Source organism: Panthera onca, chromosome A1 (assembly GCF_046562875.1).
Source record: "Panthera onca isolate mPanOnc1 chromosome A1, mPanOnc1 haplotype 2, whole genome shotgun sequence".
NCBI lineage: Eukaryota > Metazoa > Chordata > Mammalia > Carnivora > Felidae > Panthera > Panthera onca.
The window spans coordinates 93,889,272-93,910,662 of NC_138339.1; the positions used below are offsets into that span (position 1 = coordinate 93,889,272).

The following is a 21,391-nucleotide window of genomic DNA, read 5'->3' on the forward strand; positions in this document are numbered from 1 at the left end:
GAGTTCGAGCCCTGCATCAGGCTCACTGCTATCAGTGTAGAGCCCACTTCCTCTTCTATATCCCCCTCTCTCCCTGCCCCTCCCATGTGCTCACGCACTCTCTCTCTCTCTCAAAAATAAACAAACATTTTTTAAAAAATAAAAGTACTAGAAGTAGAAGACAGTTCATTTAGGTAACCAATTCCAGAAGATACCTAGCAATATCAATCTTTAAAGTGAAAACTTACTGTTTTCCTAAAAGGTAAGACAATGTTACAGATATGTAAGTTCACTCCAAATTTATAAACTTAAAAGAACACTCATTAAAGTCTCAAATGGGAAATATACATATGAGGGAAATTCACCAAAACAATCACAACTGTACTAGAGTAGTATGATTTTTTATTATTTCTTTCACTATATTTTTACAAACATCCATTGATCATAATAATATTGTCTGTAGTTGAAGGCCTTTTCCAAGGCTTTGGAAATAAGCATTTTTCAAATTCAAACATGAAATTAACTCATAATAGGTCAGAGTACAGATATCTAAAAAGACAGAATGTCTCCTCAGCCAGCAAGATTTGACTATAATCCTATGACAACCAAAAGAGAGTGGTCAATCATTACAACTTAAAAAAAAAAAAAAAAATGAAATCAGTGAAGGAAACGTCAGCAGTGTCATTACACTGTTCAAGAGAAAGATTCTTACTCTACAAACCTGAAATTACAACTTGTCCTCAATGCTCTTGCAGAGGAACATGTGTGCCACTCTTAGATTATGCCATTAAATATCTCACTTATACAACTACACATGAGAATTTGTACTCATTCTGTGCTCATACAATTGTGATTGGCCCACCCACAAAACAAAAATGAATCGTCATGATGACAGGAGCAGTCTAGTTCACTTGATAATTCTATTTATTATAAATTAATAAATTAGACTCTAATCTATATATGTTTTTGAACCTTAGGGTAAGATTCGGGCTTTATAAACTGAATACTGTAAAGATAACTCTCCACAAGGATTTTTGAAATACAGCCTGACACCCTGCCCAGTGAACCCAAACATCACTGTTAGCTGAGAATGTACTTTAAATTGTTAAGTGTGCATAATTACTATCACAACTTAAATTTTAATTTATAAATTTGTAAAGTATTATAGTTTTCCTTTCTCTGACACTCTTGATAATCTTTAAAAATGATGTTCGAAAATATTTAATTCATAAGTGATACAACCTGTTCTTCTTGAAATGATTGCTTAAGATTTGCATATGCTTAAGTGAGAAATCATATCATAACACACAATAAATTATGAATGAAAAATCTAGTGCAACTGACTATGATTCAACGTTTATTACAAAAACACAGCATGCTGCTCCAAGTGCATTTTTCTCCTAATTGTCAAAGATAAACTTAAAAAAAAAATAAAAATCTACTTTAGTCTAATCAAGAGACTACACCAATACAATGTATTTAATCTTTATCTAGTGACATTCAGGCCCATAAATAATATTTCATTAATGTACACTGGATGGCTTAAGTAAATATAGCATTACACCAATTTAATAGAAGTAATATGCTCATAACTTCCCTAAAAAACAAGTATTAATACAGGGATATATGTATATATTTTTAAATAAGCTGGAGAAAAAGAAGAAAAGTTAAGCAAAAATTAAGTATTTCAAACCAACAAATGTATTTTTTACTGACATAAAGCAACATATCTAAGAAACCAGTGGAAAATGTCTTTTAGTAAACATTAAAATTGTCATTTAACTTTAGCAAAGAATCGATCGAAGCATATTCTGTACACAGAGATCAAAAAAGTAGGTATTTAATATTTCCCTTTTGAAATAAAAATAATTACTTCCAACAACTCAATGTATAAATATCACAAAAGTGAATGGGTAAGCAAAGTAACAGTAATTAAGATACTAATTCCATTATTTACTCTCTAATTTGATTATGTTTCTGATAGAAATATCTAGTTAAGCTTATATATTATCAGCAAATTTGAGACATAGTGAAGAACTAGTCTTGTCAAATATACATGGAAAGCATTTTTAACCTCTTTTTTTTTTTAAGTTTATTTATTTATTTTGAGAGAGAGAGAGCACAAGTTGGGTAGGGACAGAGAGAGAGAGAAGGGAGAATCCCAAGCAGGTTCTGCACTGTCAACACAGAGCCCAATCCAGGGCTTGAATTTACAAACCATGAGAGCATGACCTGAGCTGAAGCCAGATTCTTAACCGACTAAGCCACCCAGGTGCCCTTAATCCTCTTTAATAATGATGCACCTCAGAAATAATAGAAGTGAAATCTCTTTAACAGAACGAGGCTCTGCAATTCAAGATGTCATCATCTAATAGAAATTCACTCCCAATTGTCTGTTTAGTTCTCCACTTCATAAAACTATAAATCAAAATTTGTAGAAATAATGGATAAACTTGGAAGACATTATGCTAAGTGAGAAAAGCCAGACACTAAAAGACAAATACTGTGTGATTCCAAATTCACAGTAGCCAAATTCACAGAGATATAAAGTAGAAGAGAAAGTATTCCAGAGGCTGAGGGAAGGGGGCAATAGGAAATTAGTATTTAATGGGTACAAAGTTTCAATTTTGCAATATGAAGAGTTCTGGTACTTAGTTGCAAAACAATATGAATGTACTTTACTGAGTTGTAGCCTTCAAAATGGTTAAGATGGTATATATTATATATATTATATACTTCATAATTTTAAAAATAAATTTAAAAATTGTAGAAATAGGAGCGCCTGGGTGGATGAGTTGTTTAAGCGTCCAACTCTTAATTTTTCTCAGGTCGGGATCAGAACCCAAACCCCCTCACACCAGGCTCTTCTGTGCTGACAGTGTGGAGCCTGCTTGGGATTCGCTTTCTCCCCCTCTCTCTCTGCCCCTCCCCTGCTTGCTTGCTGTCTCTCTCTCTCTCAAAATAAATAAAATTAACTTTTAAAATATTATAGAAATAATATTTTATGTCTCTAGAATCTTTTCCTGAGTTCATTCATTAATTTTTAATATATAATGATAAATAAATTTAGAGTGGACTTGAAGTACTGATAATTTGAAGACAGATGGGGAAAAAAGAAAGCCAAGTTAATCATTTTTTTTTTTACTTTTTTTTTTTTTTAAACCTACTGTTATATTTGATTCTCATTTAGTGAGCATAGGTTATGTTTCTTTTCTTTTTATGAAATTTATTGTCAAATTGGTTTCCATACAACACCCAGTGCTCATCCCAACAGGTGCCCTCCTCAATGCCCATCACCCACTTTCCCCTCCCCCCCACCCCTCATCAACCCTCAGTTTGTTCTCAGTATTTAAGAGTCTCTTATGGTTTGCCTCCTTCCCTCTCTGTAACTTTTTTCCCCCCTTCCCCTCCCCCCCGGTCTTCTGTTGAGTTTCTCAGGATCCACATACGAGTGAAAACATATGGTATCTGTCTTTCTCTGCCTGACTTATATTACTTACCATAACACCCTCCAGTTCCATCCACGTTGCTACAAATGGCCAGATTTCATTCTTTTTCATTGCCAAATAGTATTCCATTGTATATATAAACCACATCTTCTTTATCCATTCATCAGTCGATGGACATTTAGGCTCTTTCCATAATTTGGCTATTGTTGAAAGTGCTGCTATAAACATTGGGGTACAAGTGCCCCTATGAATCAGCACTCCTGTATCCCTTGGGTAAATTCCTAGCAGTGCTATTGCTGGGTCATAGGGTACATCTATTTTTAATTTTTTGAGGAAGCTCCACCCTGTTTTCCAGAGCGGCTGCACCAGTTTGCATTCCCACCAACAGTGCAACAGGGTTCCCGTTTCTCTACATCCTCGCCAGCATTTATAGTCTCCTGATTTGTTCATTTTAGCCACTCTGACCAGCGTGGTATCTCAGTGTGGTTTTGATTTGTATTTCCCTGATGAGGAGTGACATTGAGCATCTTTTCATGTGCCTGTTGGCCATCCAGATGTCTTCTTTAGAAAAGTGTCTATTCATGTCTTCTGCCCATTTCTTCACTGGATTATTTGTTTTTCAGGGGTGGAGTTTGGTGAGTTGTTTATAGATTTTGGATACTAGCCCTTTATCCAATATGTCATTTGCAAGTATCTTCTCCCATTCCATCGGTTGCCTTTTAGTTTTGTTGATTGTTTCCTTTGCAGTGCAGAAGCTTTTTATCTTCATGAGGTCCCAATAGTTCATTTTTGCTTTTAATTCCCTTGCCTTTGGGGATGTGTCAAGTAAGAAATTGCTGTGGCTAAGGTCAGAGAGGTGTTTTCCTGCTTTCTCCTCTAGGGTTTTCATGGTTTCCTGTCCTTTATCCATTTTGAGTTTATTTTTGTGAATTATGTAAGAAAGTGGTCTAGTTTCATCCTTCTGCATGTTGCTGTCCAGTTCTCCCAGCACCATTTGTTAAAGAGACTGTCTGTTTCCCATTGGATATTCTTTCCTCCTTTGTCAAAGATTAGCTTGCCATACTTTTGTGGGTCCAATTCTAGAGTCTCTACTCTATTCCATTGGTCTGTGTCTGTTTTTGTGCCAATACCATGCTGTCTTGATGGTTACAGCTTGGTAGAGGCTAAAGTCTGGGATTGTGATGCCTCCCGCTTTGGTTTTCTCCTTCAATATTACTTTAGCTATTTGGGGTCTTTTGGGGTTCCATACAAATTTTAGGACTGCTTGTTCTAGCTTCGAGAAGAATGCTAGTGCAATTTTGATTGGGATTGCATCGAATGTGTAGATTGCTTTGGGTAGTATTGACATTTTAACAATATTTATTCTTCTAGTCCGTGAGCACAGAATGTTTTTCCATTTCTTTGTATCTTCTTCAATTTCCTTCATAAGCTTTCTATAGTTTTAAGCATACAGATCTTTTACATCTTTGGCTAGTTTTATTCCTAAGTATTTTATGATTCTTGGTGCAACTGTGAATGGGATCAGTTTCTTTATTTGTCTTTTGGTTGCTTCATTATTAGTGCATAAGAATGCAACTGATTTCTGTACATTGATTTTGTATCCTACGACTTTGCTGAATTCATGTATCAGTTCTAGCAGACTTTTGGTGGAGTCTATCGGGTTATACATGTATAGTATCATGTCATCTGTAAAAAGTGAAAGCTTGACTTCATCTTTGCCAATTTGGATGCCTTTGATTTCCTTTTGTTGTCTGATTGCTGATGCTAGCACTTCCAACACTATGTTAAACAACAGCGGTGAGAGTGGACATCCCTGTCGTGTTCCTGATCTCAGGGGGAAAGCTCTCAGTTTTTCCCCATTGAGGATGGTATTAGCTTTTCATAAATGGAAAGCCAAGTTAATTAAATTGAGATATGTTACATTATTTTATATATGCTAGAGGTGCTTTAAAACAGTCTGTACCTGGCTGTGACTTGTTAATTGTGGGAGCTAGGTGATAGGTACATGCCAATTCATTACACTATTTCTTTACTTTTACACCTTGAAATTTTGTTATGATAAGACATTAAAAATAAAAACAGCTGTGCAAATAAGAAACGTGTAAAATTCAGGAGGGCAACAGGATTGATGGGAAGAGCAAGGTAGATTTTCTACCAAGATAGTGTTAAAGTATGGAATCAAGTAAAATGTAGAAATACTTTACAATCAATTTTTTAAAATATGAATTTTGTATAATTAGCATAATGGTAAAGGATTTTTAAGAAAAGCAATGTGAATTAACCAGAAAGACGAGTAAAGAGAAAGAATTAAAAAATCAGTTTAGGGGAGCCTAGGTGGTTCAGTCTGTTAAATGTCCGACTTTTTATTTCAGCTCAGTTCGTGATCCCTTGGCTCAAAGGATCGAGCACCTCATCAGCTCTGGGCTGACAGCACAGAGCCTGCTTGGGATTCTCTTTCTCCCCCTCTCTCTGCCCCCCCCCACTCTCTCTCTCTCTTTCTCTCTCTCTCTCTCTCAAAATAAGTAAATAAACTTTATTTTAAAAATCAGTTTAAAATTTTAAAAAATTTTTTAATGTTTATTTATTTATTTTTGAGAGATAGAGCATGAGTGGGGGAGGGGCAGAGAGACAGGGAGACACAGAATCCAAAGCAGGCTCCAGGCTCTGAGCTGTTAGCACAGAGCCTCATGAGGGGCTCAAACCCACAGAACTGCAAGATCATGACCTGAGCTGAAGTTCGACACTTCACCAACTGAGCCAACCAGGTGTCCCAAAAATCAGTTTAAATTTCTAAGAAGAAAATGAAATTGCAAACTTTTACTCTATCTAAATTAGGAAATAAGCCCTTTCAATCAACTATTCCTGAGCTGTAAAGAAAGTAATTAAAATATTTCTAGTGTGTTGCTATGTAAATTTCAAAATATAATCAAGCAGGTTTAACGAGAGATGGGAATTAATGTTGGTGGGGACGCCCTTTAGTTCTTCTTGAACAATAACATATAAAATAGTATTAACTGTATAAAATCCAATCTCAAGATTAGGTAGAATGGTATTTTGTCTGCAGTATCTGAATATCTCTCTTGCTATTTTTGTTATACAAAAGTGAGAGAAGAAAGTTGGAAACCCACAGGAAATTATTTTATCAATAACCTGTGAAAGGTCAAATCACAGAACTGAGGTCCTAAACTAATGTATTCCTCTCTAGCAGGTAAAAACAGAAAAACAAAAAATTTAGAAGGTAAGTTGCTTTGAAGTTTTAAACTCTGCACAAATCCCCAAAGGGGGTCTAAATCTAAGATAAGGCTAAGAACATCAGTAATTACTAACAAAGTTTAGGGTAAAGAGTAAATTATGACAAGATAGAAGAAAAGGAAGCATATATGGAACGTACATAAAAGTAGACAAAATAGTACCAAATTCAAAGCTATATATACATTACCCATACTCAATACATATTAAGATTTTGCCTCATTTGTTTCATCTATCCCTGGTTTGTTTTTTATTTTGCTAAGCTAAACTGGTATCATTTTATACTTTATTCCATAATCAAATATCCCTATCTTTAAAAAGGCCCTTTTACAGTTGATTTGAGTCAGGATCACAAATTACATTAGGTTATGTGTCTTGAATTTTTGAATTCTAGAGTAGTGCTTCTCCAAGTGTGATCTGAACTGGTGTCTGTTCACGTATTGATTGTTGTTAGTCCAAAAACTATTATCAAAATCCTCACACTCTTTCCCATAGGTCAAAACGATAAATTCAGAAAAGAAAAGTAAAGACTTAGAAACTTTCATAGCAAGTTGACACTGTCAAAACATCCAAGTGCATGGTCATTGGACCTGTGACCCTGAACCAGGCTGGTGGTCTTCACTGTCCCATAGTAACTCACATATGACCTAAGCTACATACTAGTCTTACACATGGGGACCACTTACTGGTCACTGCCCAGAAAGGATATTTTAATAACAAACTTGCTAGATAGAGATGCAATCCTCTCTTCACTTCTTTATCCAACCATTAAATTTTTAAGGAAATTGGATCAGCTGTCCTTTAGATTTCTGTGTTTCCCTATTTGTTTCCTGTGATATCAATTAACTTGGTTCTCGATCAACTGACTTCTTTAATTGATTTCTATTCAGGCTCAACATTTTGAGCAAGAATATTTCATGGACTTTACTCTGTGATTCAAGTTATAAAACTTCAGCAAGTATGGGGCGCCTGGGTGGCTCAGTTGGTTGGGCAGCCAACTTCAGCTCAGGTCATGATCTCACAGCTCGAAGCCTCGTGAGTTCGAGCCCTGTGTCACGCTCTGTGCTGACAGCTGAGAGCCTGAAGTGTGCTTCCAATTCTAGTCTCCCCCTCTCTTTGTCCCTCCCCTGCATGCTCTCTCTCTCTCTCAAAAATAAATAAACATTAAAAAAAAATAACTTCAGCAAGTATATCATATCTGCTTTTAGTAATGTCATAATTGATCACTAGGTTCACGTAATGATAGCTCAATCCCTCCTTTCTAAATTCCCCATCAACTTTTCACCTAATAGTTTCATCCAGTGATAACTATCACTTAATTCATTTCATTAGACATTGAAAAGTAATGATTTTCTAATTCTACCATCATTTCTATGTTTATTAGATGGAATTTTGAAAAAATAAAAGTTCCCTTATCACATTAGTCTATTTAGTTACCATGAAATATAGATCATACAGAAAAAGTAAGATAAATGTTTATCTCTTTCCTTTTGACTAATAATTTTCTAACAAAAATCTTGATGTCCTAGATTCTCCCTATAATGTTCAATGGAGACTCTTCTACTCTATTCTCTCCTGTGTCTGTTCATTCTATCATTTTCTCTCTCTGTCTCTCTTTCTCTTTTATGAACTCTTGGATTTTGAAAATACTTGTCTTTAAAGCGGTTGCATTCATTGTTATTTGCCATCTTTTGCTCTTCCTTATCCTACAAGACTCAGAATAATATACCAAGACCAGTACAGTTGGTGCTAAATACACTTAAACAGAACTTTGTGAAAAGTTAACTGCAATTTCATTTATAGCATTATTTCTGTAATAAAAGACACTGAAAATTTCAAACAACTAGCTAAAAATTATAACCATAATTTGGTTTTCCATGTGCCAGAAACAGTGCTAAACTCTTTGAATGTAAATCTCATTTAATCTACACAACTACGAGGTTGTATGGTGGGTATTATTTTTATTCCTATCTTACAAAAAAAGAAAATAAAGTGTGCGTATGTGGCTCAGTTGGTTAAGCGTCTGACTTCGGCTCAGGTCATGATCTCACAGTTTGTGTGTTTGAGCCCTGCATCGGGCTCTGTGCTGACAGCTCAGAGCCTGGAGCCTACCTCAGATTCTGTGTCTCCCTCTCTCTCTGTTCCTGCCCCACTCACACTCTTTGTCTCTGAAAAATGAATAAACATTAAAAAAAAAATTTTTTTTAAAGAAAAGAAGTTTGGAGACGTTAACTAACTTGGCCAAAATCCAGCTAGTAAAGGGTAAAGGAAGGATTTATAGCCATGTTTAAGTCTAAAGCTAATGCTCTTAAATTGTATCTTTAATATCTGACAAACCATTCTGTTAAACAATGGCTCTCAACAAGAGTGTACCACCTCCCTGACAGGTTTGTAAATGTTGGGGGTACGGAAACAAGAACAGTCCTGTCCAGATGCCAAGAGCATGCAGTCCACTGAAAAATAATGACTTAGAACTATTCTCCATATTCCACATACCTTTAAAATATAAAAATTGAAACTATTTTGATGACTTTAAGAAACTGTTTTATTTTTAAATTTTTAAATTATTTATATGTTTCATTAATTCACACTGCCCTTCTCATTAACTTTTCAGGGGAAGTAATGTTTTGCCTTATCTGTAAAGTTGAATTTAACCAATTCTCTAAATATTGTCATGATTCTTTTAAATTTAAGAAATAAAATGGATGGTGCCAAATGTATTTATAAACAGTCCTGAAGGTATGAGTAACAATATGGGTACTCCTTAAAGGAGGCACTCTATATAGGGATAAACAGGATTCTTCTTAAAAAAAATTTTTTTTTAATATTTTTTTTTTTGAGAAGGAGAGAGAGAGAGCATGAGCAGGGGAGGGGCAGAGAGAAGGAGAGACAGAATGAAGCAGGCTCCATACTCTCAGCTTTCAGCACAGGGCCCGACACAGGGCTCGAACTCACGAACCTCAAGATCATGACCTGAACTGAACGAAGTAGGACACTTAACCAACTGAGCCACTCAGGCACCCCACCAAGATTCTTCTTAAATATAACTTGCAGGAAAAAAAATAATGGTTTTTAGGGGTGGAGGGAAGCATTACGAAGGTATACAAGGATATACAAGGTGATGTATATGTTCACTCTCTTCAGTGTATTGAGGGCTCATAGGTTTATATACACATCAAAACATCAAACTGTGTACTTTAAATATGTTCAGCTTGCTGTTTCCCACCTATACTTAAAGACAACTATGTTTTAACAAAATAAAAATAAACTTCTGGAGCCTATAAAGTAAAACAACAGTATAAGTATTCTCCTCAACAGTCCCACAAAAAAAATGAGATATAATACATATGTAAGGTTTGAAAGAAATAACCAAGTGACTGATTCATAATCTACTTCATAAAACTAACACAAAACTGCAGAAATTAAGTGGCAAAAATACTAACATCCCAAAATTCAGAAGAAAGGTATGTGCTTTGCCTAGAGCCCCCTTTACTAAGATCAACACCATGCACTGAGGCAGGGCGAGGTAAGAAACCACAGTCCTACCACACACACACCCAATCCCAGAAGTCATCAACTGGCCACACATATCCTACATACTATACATCACCGGCATGTTGGATTTGGTCTTGACTTTGAAAAATCTTTTTTAATTAGTTACCAATATTTGAAATTTAGAGATTTCTCCCCCCTAGATCTTTTTCACTTTTCTTGGAAAATCTGGTAACCCCTGGGTCCATGTTCCCAACCTGGCAATAAGACAAGCACTCTGGTCAGCTACAGGCCATAGGATTCAGTGTCCATATTGTCTTGTACCTAGCAGCTTGACCCTTTTATGTTACCATGCCCAGATTCCAAGGCTTTTGAGTTTGCAGTTCTTGCCCTAAGGCTATAAAGATCTTCTCTAAACAGTGTTTTGTTTTCTTTTGGTACTACCTATGGACTCACCCCCACATTAAAGAAAACTGCCCTTAATTAGAGGTGCAATTCTCATTCCAAGGGTAGGGAACTTTCCTAACTCAGCAGGCAGTGGCAACAAACAAGGAGCCAAACACAGCCATCCCTATCTATCCCTGAAGCAGAGGTGAGACAAGAATAAAAACAAATCCTGGAAGCTAGTTTTTGATGCACTAGTTTCAACAAATTCAATGAGGAAATTTCGAACAGGTATTTAAGGATTATTTTACGAATCTCCCTCCTAGAGACCTACCCCAGCACCCCCCGACATGTGCATGCATGCAAGCAAACACACACACACACACACATAAACACAGTCCCAGCTCCCTCCCTAACCCATTCAGGTCCTTGAAATGATAACTGGAGTATCTATTATTCTACCTCCAGCTTAAGACAAAAGAAAATTTCTTTTTTAAAAAATCTGGTGAGGGACACCTGGGTGCCTCAGTGGGTTAAGCATTGACCTCTTGATTTGGGCTCTGATCATGATCTTGCTGTTGGTGACTTCAGTCCCCACATTAGGCTCTGAACTGACAGTGTGGAGCCTGCTTGGGATGCTCTCTCTCCCTCTCTCTTTCTGCCCCTCTCCCGCTCATTCTCTCTCTCTCAAAATAAATAAATAAACTTTTTTTAAAAATCTGGTAAAAAGAAAAACTTTCAAAGAAATAACCATCAAATTATTACAGGTCAAAAGAGGTCAGAAAGCTATACTCATTCAATGAATAAACAACCAGCACTTTCTAAAATCATTATATATCAGAAACAATGATATTAAAGTTAATGAAGGAGATATGTTATTACTATTACTTATTTTTCTACTCAATTCATAAAATAAGAGAAATATTACAAAGAAGGCAACAAAAATTCCTCATTTGCAGATGACCTCACTCTACCTTAGAAGTCACAAGAGAAATCACTGAGACTAAAAGGAGAACTCAGGTGATGGTATGGTCACAAAGTTGACATACAAAACAGCAACTCTTTTATATGTCAATACTCACAGAAGAAATAAGATGAATAAACTCAAAAAGAATAGCAAACAAAATTATAAAATACTCAGGAAAAAGATTAATAATAGGTGCTAATAATAAGGTCATGTTATCCTGGAGCAGGAGATGCCACAGAGGCTTAAGAACTGTCCAATAGGGCTGGAGTCTCCCCTGACACTCCCCACCCCAACCCCCATGAAAGCTTAGCTGGCATATGACCCAAAGGAAATCATGGTTTCTCTCTCCAGTGGCACTCTAGACTGAATCAAGACCTGGATTTCCCTGGCCTAGTTCTGAATCATAGGAATCAGTTCAAAACTATTCACATTTCTCAGAATTCATACAGAAAACAGCCAATAAGCAAAAAAACAGGAATCACCACTTTTTTAGGAACGAGATTAAGACATCAAGCAAAGGAAACATCCTCTCTGAAAATTATCTCAATGAACTCTTTAAAAGCTTGTGGCAGAGAATCTTAACTAAATGTCTGTGTGGAAATAGATAAGTACATAGACCTTTCACACTGTTATTACCAAATAGAAGCAAAAGAAAGAATGTTTTGGAATGTGTTTACGATATTAAGAAATTCCCAATTAATTCAGTTCTCAGTATTTCAGAATTTGTGATTGTTTGACTATGATTTGGTTTCAGGATTATCTTTCCACTCTCTGGACAAAAGTACTTTCCTAAGAAAATTAATAGTGTAAATAAATGGTTTGAAGCACCACAGAAGCATCTGTTTACATTCAGATAGTTAATATGCTAAGCATTCTTATCTATTAAATTAAAGCAGGTCACCTAAGGACTTTTCTAGATAATACTTCATTAGCTTAATTATAATGAGTATATATAGTTGAAGCAATAAAATGGACATCTGTTTTAAAACATCTTCAATTCAAGCCTTTTACTAAATCAAACTAGCTTTCACATATTAGTTTCAATTACTGAGGTTTACATGGTCAAAAAAAAACAAACCTTCATTTATATAGAATATAAAAATTTCTGTTCTTACCTTCAAAGTTCTCCATTCCCAGCCATCACCTATCTGCTGTGAATGTCTAATGAACTCTGCACAACAATGCTGGAATGTTTTTTCTCCAAAGAACTCATCTTCTTCCATACTAAATGATAACTGCAATATAAAAACTAAGTATAAGCATCAGCTGTGGAATGAATGCTAAAAGTAATTCTGCTAAATCACTTATTTCTTCAAACCAAAATTTGGGACACTGAACGGAAAATATTCTCAGAGCCATTCCAAAAAAGTGTCACATTTCCATCTTTCTCAGTCTATCCCCATTTTTTAATCAGGAAGAAAATGTGATCAACATGAAAACTGAAAACCTAGATTTATGGGGCACCTGGGTGGCTCAGTTGGTTATGCATCCAAAAGCGTCCAACTTCAGCTCAGGTCATGATCTCTCAGGTTCATGAGTTCCAGCCCGGTATCAGGCTTTGTGTTGACACCTCAGAGCCTGGAGCCTGCTTTGGATTCTGTGTCTCCCTCTCTCTGCCACTCCCCCACTTGTGCTCTATTTCAAAAATAAACATTTAAAAAAAAAATTTTTTTTAACCTAAATTTATAACAAATGTGTATCTAGGGTTCAAAAAGTTAATCTGTCCATAAATTTAGTTTCCAGAGCTTAATTTTATCTCACTTCTTCTAAGCTAATGTTTCCAAACAATCTCTTCAGAGCTTCCTTCTCTACTTCCTACCTTACTTAGCCCTTACGTAGATAGCACGGCAGTGCTTAGTAGAGCTAGCTGGTCTTCACACTTATTAGAGTTCACCTCCCTAACAAATGATGTTCTAAAGCCTGAAAGTATTAGTTCTTCAAGGTGTAAAGTCAGGATCACCTTAGTAATTACCTACTTTATAGAATCTACAAATGTGACAAATCAAGGAATAGCCATATATTTGTTACATAAGTATGTCCGAAACATAAAGTATTTATAAAAAGAGAATTTTAAAGCTAGAAAGAAACTGATACATTATGTAATTCAAGTCCCTTAATGAGAAAAATTAGACCAAGTGAATTCCCATGGTCTCCTCTTTGGTGAAAAGCACCATCAAGAAAATTAGCACTTGTTGACTGCTTACTTTGTCAAGCACAATGCTAAATACTTTAGATTCCCATTTAACCCTCACACAACCCAAAGACTATTGTTATCCTCATTCCCCAAATGAAAAGGAGAAAGTAACCTGCTCAAGAAATGCAAATGAGAAAGGATTCAAACCCCAGGAGGGCTCCAGGGCCAATGATCTGTCTATACTAGCTGATTCTCAGTGCAGTATTCTTTCTGATTATTCAAATTTAGTATGACCTATACAAGCATTTGTTCACTCATACAACAAATATATACTTAATATCTATGGTAGGTACTGTGTGTGGTGAAGGTTAGATATACAAAATGAAAAATATGTATATATACAGCCCCTGCCTTGTATGAGCTCACACTGTAATAAAGGGAGATAAGCAATAAAAATCGTTATAGTAGAAACTCCCTTAACCAACTTCCATTCAACTAACTTTCCAGGTTAATCAAAATAGTATCCATCCCTTCAGTAAAACACTGACTGGTATCTACAACATTCTGATCATGAAGCACCTCCTTCCCATCAGTTGAGTTTATGTTAACAAACCACATGTGTATATTATAAATACTACTTTAATTAAATACTCCACAAACCAAACCAATAAAATATAAGTAAAAAAAATAATAACTCTTATTTCTATGATTTAATGCCTCAGAAAGACTTTATAACAGTAAGTCTCCATAAGAAAAAGAAACTATCATTGAAGTAGGTATGGACAATGTAACCGAAAAAATCGGTGGGGGAAAAACCAAAAAAAAATGGTGGGGGGAAAACCATACAAATCTAGGATTCCATGCTCAGATTGCTACATGAATGGCTTGAATTCTTTCTTTTAAACCAAAATTGGAGGGGCTCCTGGGTGGCTCAGTCGGTTGAGCATCCAACTCTTGATTTCAGCTCAGGTCATGATCCCAGGGTTGCAGGATTGAGCCCTGCACTGGGCTCTGCACTGAGCTTGGAGCCTGCTTAAAATTCTCCCTCTCTCTCTCTCTCCCTCTCCCCTGCTTGTGCTGAAAAGAAAAAAATAAAATGGAAATATAGAGGATGCATTCTGGGTTCCAAATTAATGAAGGAAGAATGAATTCCAACCAATTACCCATACTCAAAGAAAATCCCTTAGTCATACATGAGACAACTGGCAAATGAATGTATTTCTGTTCTAAGTACTTTTCTTAAGTATTTTAACTCTAGCTTTAATCAACGTCTTCAATTAATTGCTCAACTCTTAATTCTCACAGCACTGGAAAACAGGACTTCTATTTAAAGTACACACAAATGATGGAGTCCCTTATAAAGAGGGGATAGTGTGGGAGGGTGTGTGGGTGGGCATGAAGATGAATCTTTAAGGTATATAAGAGTTTTTGTAGAGCAGATTGTCAGTGGGTGAAGCACAAGGGTTAGAACAGTAGTCTAAGCAGGAAAAATGGTATGAACAAAGGCAAGTTAGGGTGTAGAGAACACTAAGACTGATCTCAGAAACATGATGCAGGAAGTATAGAAGGTATAGGGAGATAGAGATAGTCTAGTCATATGCAAATTAAACTTGGCTGCCCTCTACTGGAGCTGAAAGACAGAGTGAAGGCCTCAAAGATACAAGATGGAAGAGTTCTAAACTTCTTGAAGGGAGGTTTGTGTGCCATGCAAGAGTTTGGACTACAAGGTGGTTGTGATTACCTTCAGCAATAATCAGTTCACCACATATGGGAACCAGCAGGGAGCTGCATTGGGCACACATGCAAAGCTAAGGTTTTGCTGGGTGGATTCAGTGTATGGATACATATAGAAGAAGGAATAGAATACGCTAGTGAGAATAGTTCAGAGTTTAGGTAGGAAACATACCAAAAGAAGACTGAAGGGGCTATGAAAATATGGTAGTATCAAAGAGTATTAAATACAAAAAGGGCTAACAACAACCATAGTGAAAGGAAGGAAAAGGAAGCCTAGGAAGACTATGAGACTTTAGAACTTCAGGAGAGCTTACCAAGTTTATAAAGTAACTTAGAGAAGAAGGTCACTGGAACTCAGTAAGTTTAGATAATTATGAGACTTGAAGTGCCTGGGTGGCTCAGTTGGTTATGCATCCGACTCTTGATTTTGGCTCAGGTCATGACTCTGTGAGGTCGGGCTCTATGCTGACAGCATGGAGCCTGCTTGGGATTCTCTCTCTCCTTCTCTCTCTCTGTCCCTCCCCTGCATGCTCACTCTCTCTTTCTCTCACTCTCTCAAAATAAATTAATAAACATTTAAAAAAAGAAAACTATGAGGCTTATGTTTGCTGTTTTCCACATGGATACTGAAGTTACTTAGAATTATTTGGAGAGCTGGTGGGGGTGGAGAGCTCTTTAAATAAGGTGGAAGATCAAATGAAAAATTTATAAATGACAAGGGACAAATGGTAGGAAATGGAAGAGCACAGAGATGATAAGTGATACATGGTGTATAATCCTGAGTTCATCAAGAATAAGCACTAATAAACATACATGTGATCCTGATGAGTTAGAACACAGCCTTGGAAGAGTGGGAGAGAGCCAAAGCATAAGAGACTGTTAAAAACTGAGAACAAACTGAGGGTTGATGGGGGGTGGGAGGGAGGGCAGGGTGGGAGGGAGGGCAGGGTGGGTGATGGGTATTGAGGAGGGTACCTTTTGGGATGAGCACTGGGTGTTGTATGGAAACCAATTTGACAGTAAATTTCATATATTAAAAAATAAAAAAAATAAAAAAAAAAAGAACACAGCCTTGGATTCCTCCTCAAGATGGTGGTAAAAGTAGCCAGTAGGGACAGTATGTAAGGAAAAAAACAAAAACAAACAAACAAAAAACCTAGCTTGCTATGTCTGGTGGAGCTGAATTTCATAGGATACGAAAGTCCTCAAAAAGAGCTTCCAAGGAGCCTCAAAGGAGCAACGATATTGACAAGAGGCTAGAGAAGCGGTGACCTAAAATTGGCTCTGGGGTAGGTAGTGGAGGTTACCAGCAGTCTCCATACCCTGAAATTTATAGGGTGGAGGAAGCAGCAGCTTCCACTCAAAGAACTTCAGTTTTTGTTTGTTGTTCTTTGTTTCAAAGCCAAGTTTCCTTTAAAACTAGTTAGTGGAAGCAATGACCTGTGAAGATGTTAACGTCATGTGATATGTAAGTGTGAAAACTGATCCACACTACATCCACTCGGCACCCCCACCCTAGAAATTCACAATACACACTGTGGTGGGGAAACTACTAACTTGGGGTTTCCTGACGCTTTTAACCATAAAATTCTTTTTCTGGGAATACTTAATTTACTTCACAGAATGTAGTAAAGACAATAATGGGTTTAGGATTTATATGTTTGTTTATTGCAGATGTGTGCTCCTGAAATCATAATGGAAAATCTGAGAGGGTAAGAAAACAGTGGGAGAATAGGTTTGGGAAAAGAAAGCAGCAAGTACAGGAATGGAAGTACATAAGAGACAATAAAGTACCAGTACTCAGTACTTCTACTGAGGCAGTCATCAAATGTTTCAGGTATGGATGAGAGATCTCCGGGTTACATACCAAATCCCGGTTAAGCAGCTTCAGTGCATACACAAGTTGAGAAAGTGATACCTAAGAAAGAAGACACTAAAAGGAAGAACGGAAGCCAACTTAGCAAAGGAGGGAGGCAAAGGAACAGGATGCACAAAAATCTGAACGTAAGGGAAAGTCTGGTAATCGAAGAACTCTTGCTTAACTGAAATACAGAGGTAGAAGAGAGGTACTGAGAGAACTACTGCTGATGAAGACAGAAGAGCCTGGTACCCTGAGGGCTCAAAAGGGTGTTGAAAGTGGGGGGAATCTGATCATATTTGCATTCTGGCTTCCAGGAGGGACTACAGGCTTTGCCTGACTAAATGAAGACCAGTTGATAGTCTCTAGCAATAATCCAGGAAAGACAAAACGATGCTAAACAGAGCCAAACACTGGAGGTACAGTAGAAGAGGGAGGGATTCAAAAGACATTTTGCTGGTATACTCATTACAACTGGTGATCTTGATATGTGAGGGATAGATGAGAGAAAAGATTTAAGAGAGATTCCCAGCTCTTCACCTTAGGTAGTGGTGCACTGAGCAAGAGCAGGTTTGGGGACTGAGATGGGCTTAATTTAACCACACTGAGCTTGAGTTTAAAAAGCCTGTGGAATAACCACGTGAAGGGAATCTAGCAGGCATTTGGAGATGAATCTGGAATTCAGAAGGAAAGAGAGAGCTGGGCCAGAAATATTGATTGTAAATCAACATTACGTAAACAAGAGAACACATATGATGACTCAGAGAGAGGATACAGAACTAGAATAGGGAGACCAAAAAGGAGCAGTCAGAAAATTAGGGGTTTTTTTAACTATATAATGACCCTGACATATATTGAGATACTAAATCAAACAAAAATTGAATGTAATTCATTTAAAAAAATACTAATATATTTTGGCATATTTTATAAATTCCAAACAAGCCCTTATTTAACAACAAAATTGAACTAAAGTAAAAACACTCCATTCCCTAAGCCCTCCCCAGTTACTTGAGGTTTACCTAACTATTCAAAATGTTAGTTGAAACATAAAATTTCACTCAATAGCCATAGTTTATCTAATTAACAGCTCTGTGCCAGTAGCAAGATGACAGCACATCAAAGCACCAATTAATATTTGGTTGAATACTTTTAAAATTATCTAAGGACTGGGCTTTGCTGAAGGATGTTACATATAATAATACATACACTTATGGCTTGATTACAAAATTAAGAACTATATTATATTAAAATGATATCCATCTCAATTTGAATCATTATATCATAATGAAATATCACTGAATAATTATTGTCTCTTTGCTCAAGTAAGAATATTTCAACTTTCTAAAAATGAAAACATAATACAATCAACTTTTTTTTTTAATTTTTTTTTAACATTTATTTATTTTTGAGACAGAGAGAGACAGAGCATGAACGGGGGAGGGGCAGAGAGAGAGGGAGACACAGACTCTAAAACAGGGTCCAGGCTCTGAGCTGTCAGCACAGAGCCCGACGCGGGGCTGGAACTCACGGACCATGAGATCATGACCTGAGCCGAAGTCGGCCGCTCAACCGACTGAGCCACCCAGGCACCCTTACAATCAACATTTTTATATACACTTTTCAAGCTGTAATACACTGGTCTCTACCAAGTTTATAGACTAGTAGAGGCAGAAATGGGAATATTAGAACTTCCTACTATGAGATGCCTCAAATTATGGCCAAAAATGGAAATAACCACAACTGCAGCTTAATAAGCAAAAATGGCAAGAATTTATTTTGCAAATATAAAACCTTAGACATGTGAACTTCCTCGGTTTCCAGACGTAAGCTTAAAAATAAATTCAGACTTGGGGCGCTTGGGTGGCTCAGACGGTTAAGCATCCGAGTTCGGCTCAGGTCATGATCTCACAGTTTGTGGGTTCAGGCCATGCATCAGGCTCTGTGCTGACAGCTCAGAGCCTGGATCCTGCTTCAGATTCTGTGTCTCCCTCTCTCTCTGTCCCTCCCCCACTCACACTCTGTCTCTCTCTGTCTCTCAAGAATAAATGTTTAAAAAAAATTAAAAAGATAAATAAATAAATAAATTCAGACTAGAGGTGACAACAGAACACAAGTGAACTCTCTCTCAGTAAAAAGACTAATTCCAATTCTCATCTCATCCTAAACAATGAACCTCTCATTTCTTACTATAAATAAAAGTTAGAAGGGAGTCAGAGCTCTTTCGTGCCATAAAATGTAGGTTGTTAATACATCTATTTTGCTGGAGTCTTACTCCTGCTGGAAAGCTATTTGATTTTTTTTTTTTTAAGCTCAAATAATCAAAACCTTTTTTTTTAACTGCTTCAGCAGAGGCTAAAGATTGGGAAGGTAGAATAATTTTTCTCCCCATCAAGTGAAAGCAGTCTTTCTAAACTAGAGGTTAGCCCTAAGACTAGACAGTGTGAAGAAGCTTATTCTGCTGCTATTAAATATCTTTTCAGAAAAACAGCCCCTGTGAATTCTAATACTGTGTATAATCATTGCTCAAATGATCCTTTTTAGTTAGAAACAATTTTTTTCACTACCATTTTCCACTTTTTTCATGTGCTTTTTAATCTAATGTGCGGGGAACTGATTGGTTTTAATTTATTTTATTTTAGTTTTAGTTTATGTCAAAGACATTTCTTTTGATGAACCTATAAATCAGTGTACATTAGAATCAAAGTGAGACTAAAACACTTAAAGAAATATAACTAAGTTTCCCCAGAACTCAAGATCATTTACAAAAAACGTGATTATAACAGAATATACCATGAATACCTTTAAACATTAAAGGTAATTTTTAACTAATACTAGGAAACTTCCTCTGTATTTGTCCCTCCCTGCAGCAATACCACATTATAATAAATTTATATTTAGACTCTTTCCAAAAACAAAACAAACAAACCAAACAAAAAATACATGTAATTACTAGATAGGGGTGTTAAACTGAACCCAATACCATTATAAGAATTTGGTTTGAATTCATTTAGCTAATCACTTACCTAGCAAGGCTCTTGGGCAGTGGTCCTCAAATTTCAGAGAGCAAAGAAGCAGTCAGGGTACAAATTTAAATGTGGAATCTAAGGCCCAGATCAGGGAGATTACCTGATTCTGAAGGCCTCCAAACACACATTTGTAGTTAGCACCAGAGATAGTTTCCAGGAAGAAGTATATTAGGAAATTGAGACAAAAGACAGATTGTTTTGATATGGCTAGCGAATGACCTGGATTTCAAGGCATTTGACAGCCTGGCTGGAGCACAGCAGGGATAGCCCTGGTAATCCAATAAATAGCATGGGGAAGCAGCAAAAGGGAGAAAGTTTGGTTCAGTCTTGACAGCCACTGACCAGTGAGCTCAGCACTCCCTTCCTGCCATCCCACTAAAATATGTATCCCAAATGAAGTTCAAACGGGATACAACATTATACCTGGAATGTAACTGAAGGATGTTAATCGGTATCTGATGCTGGCTGTGGCCTCTAGCAGCAGGAAGTCCAGTTAGGAAGAATATAAAAAAGCATCTCACTCTACCTCATTCTGTATTTCCTAAAAAAAAAAAAAGAGAGCGTGAGGTGCTTCCTCCACTACTGGCTTCCAAGCCCATTGGTGATTCTCTCTCAAGGCAGTTTTCTCTCAACAATATAATGCTCATGACCAGAGCTGGAAGGTAAAGCCAAGTGGAGCACTGCATGCTACGGTGTAAAGTCAGCCCTAGGTAGCTGTGGGGACAGGAGGAGCACTCAGAAGAGTGCGACCTTACCACTACCACTTCCTCTGCAAAAACTCAAAAAACAGTAAACCATTTCAAATCACACAAAATCACTCCCCTTGTTATACACAGAGGACAGAAAAATGAAAGAGTAGGAAAGGAAGGCCTCTTCTGAGTACACAAAGATCTGTCATTCATTAATTTGACTGTATCTTTGAACACTCTCCTACCTCACACGTAGAGGAAGAGTGCTGCCTTACCTAGATGTAGGGAGAGTGGTGCAGAGAGCTTGCTCACTCTGACCACAGTCAGACAGTCCCTACACAAGTCCCTCTTCTGTCAAGGTAAGAAAATCAAAAAAATCAATAACAGTATGGGACCAAGGTGACGCTCTTGCACCGTAAGAAAAAAGAAC

At 36.8% G+C, this 21,391-nt stretch overlaps 1 protein-coding gene across 13 annotated transcripts in view; it reads right to left on the reverse strand.

The window, feature by feature from the left end:
• ATG10 (autophagy related 10) overlaps positions 1 to 21,391 on the reverse strand; it is a 270,304-nt gene that overhangs the window by 236,084 nt on the left and 12,829 nt on the right. For 12 of the 13 annotated variants that reach the window (XR_013556212.2, XM_060637763.2, XM_060637759.3 and 9 more), the window contains one exon: positions 12,636 to 12,755. Coding sequence is in view for 12 of the 13 variants with exons in the window: in XM_060637763.2 (XP_060493746.2) it covers positions 12,636 to 12,755 (120 nt within the window). In the remaining variant the exon portion in view is untranslated. Of the gene's footprint in view, positions 1 to 12,635; positions 12,756 to 20,695; positions 20,814 to 21,391 lie in introns of all 13 variants that reach the window. The other variant, XM_060637771.3, reaches the window with a different exon arrangement.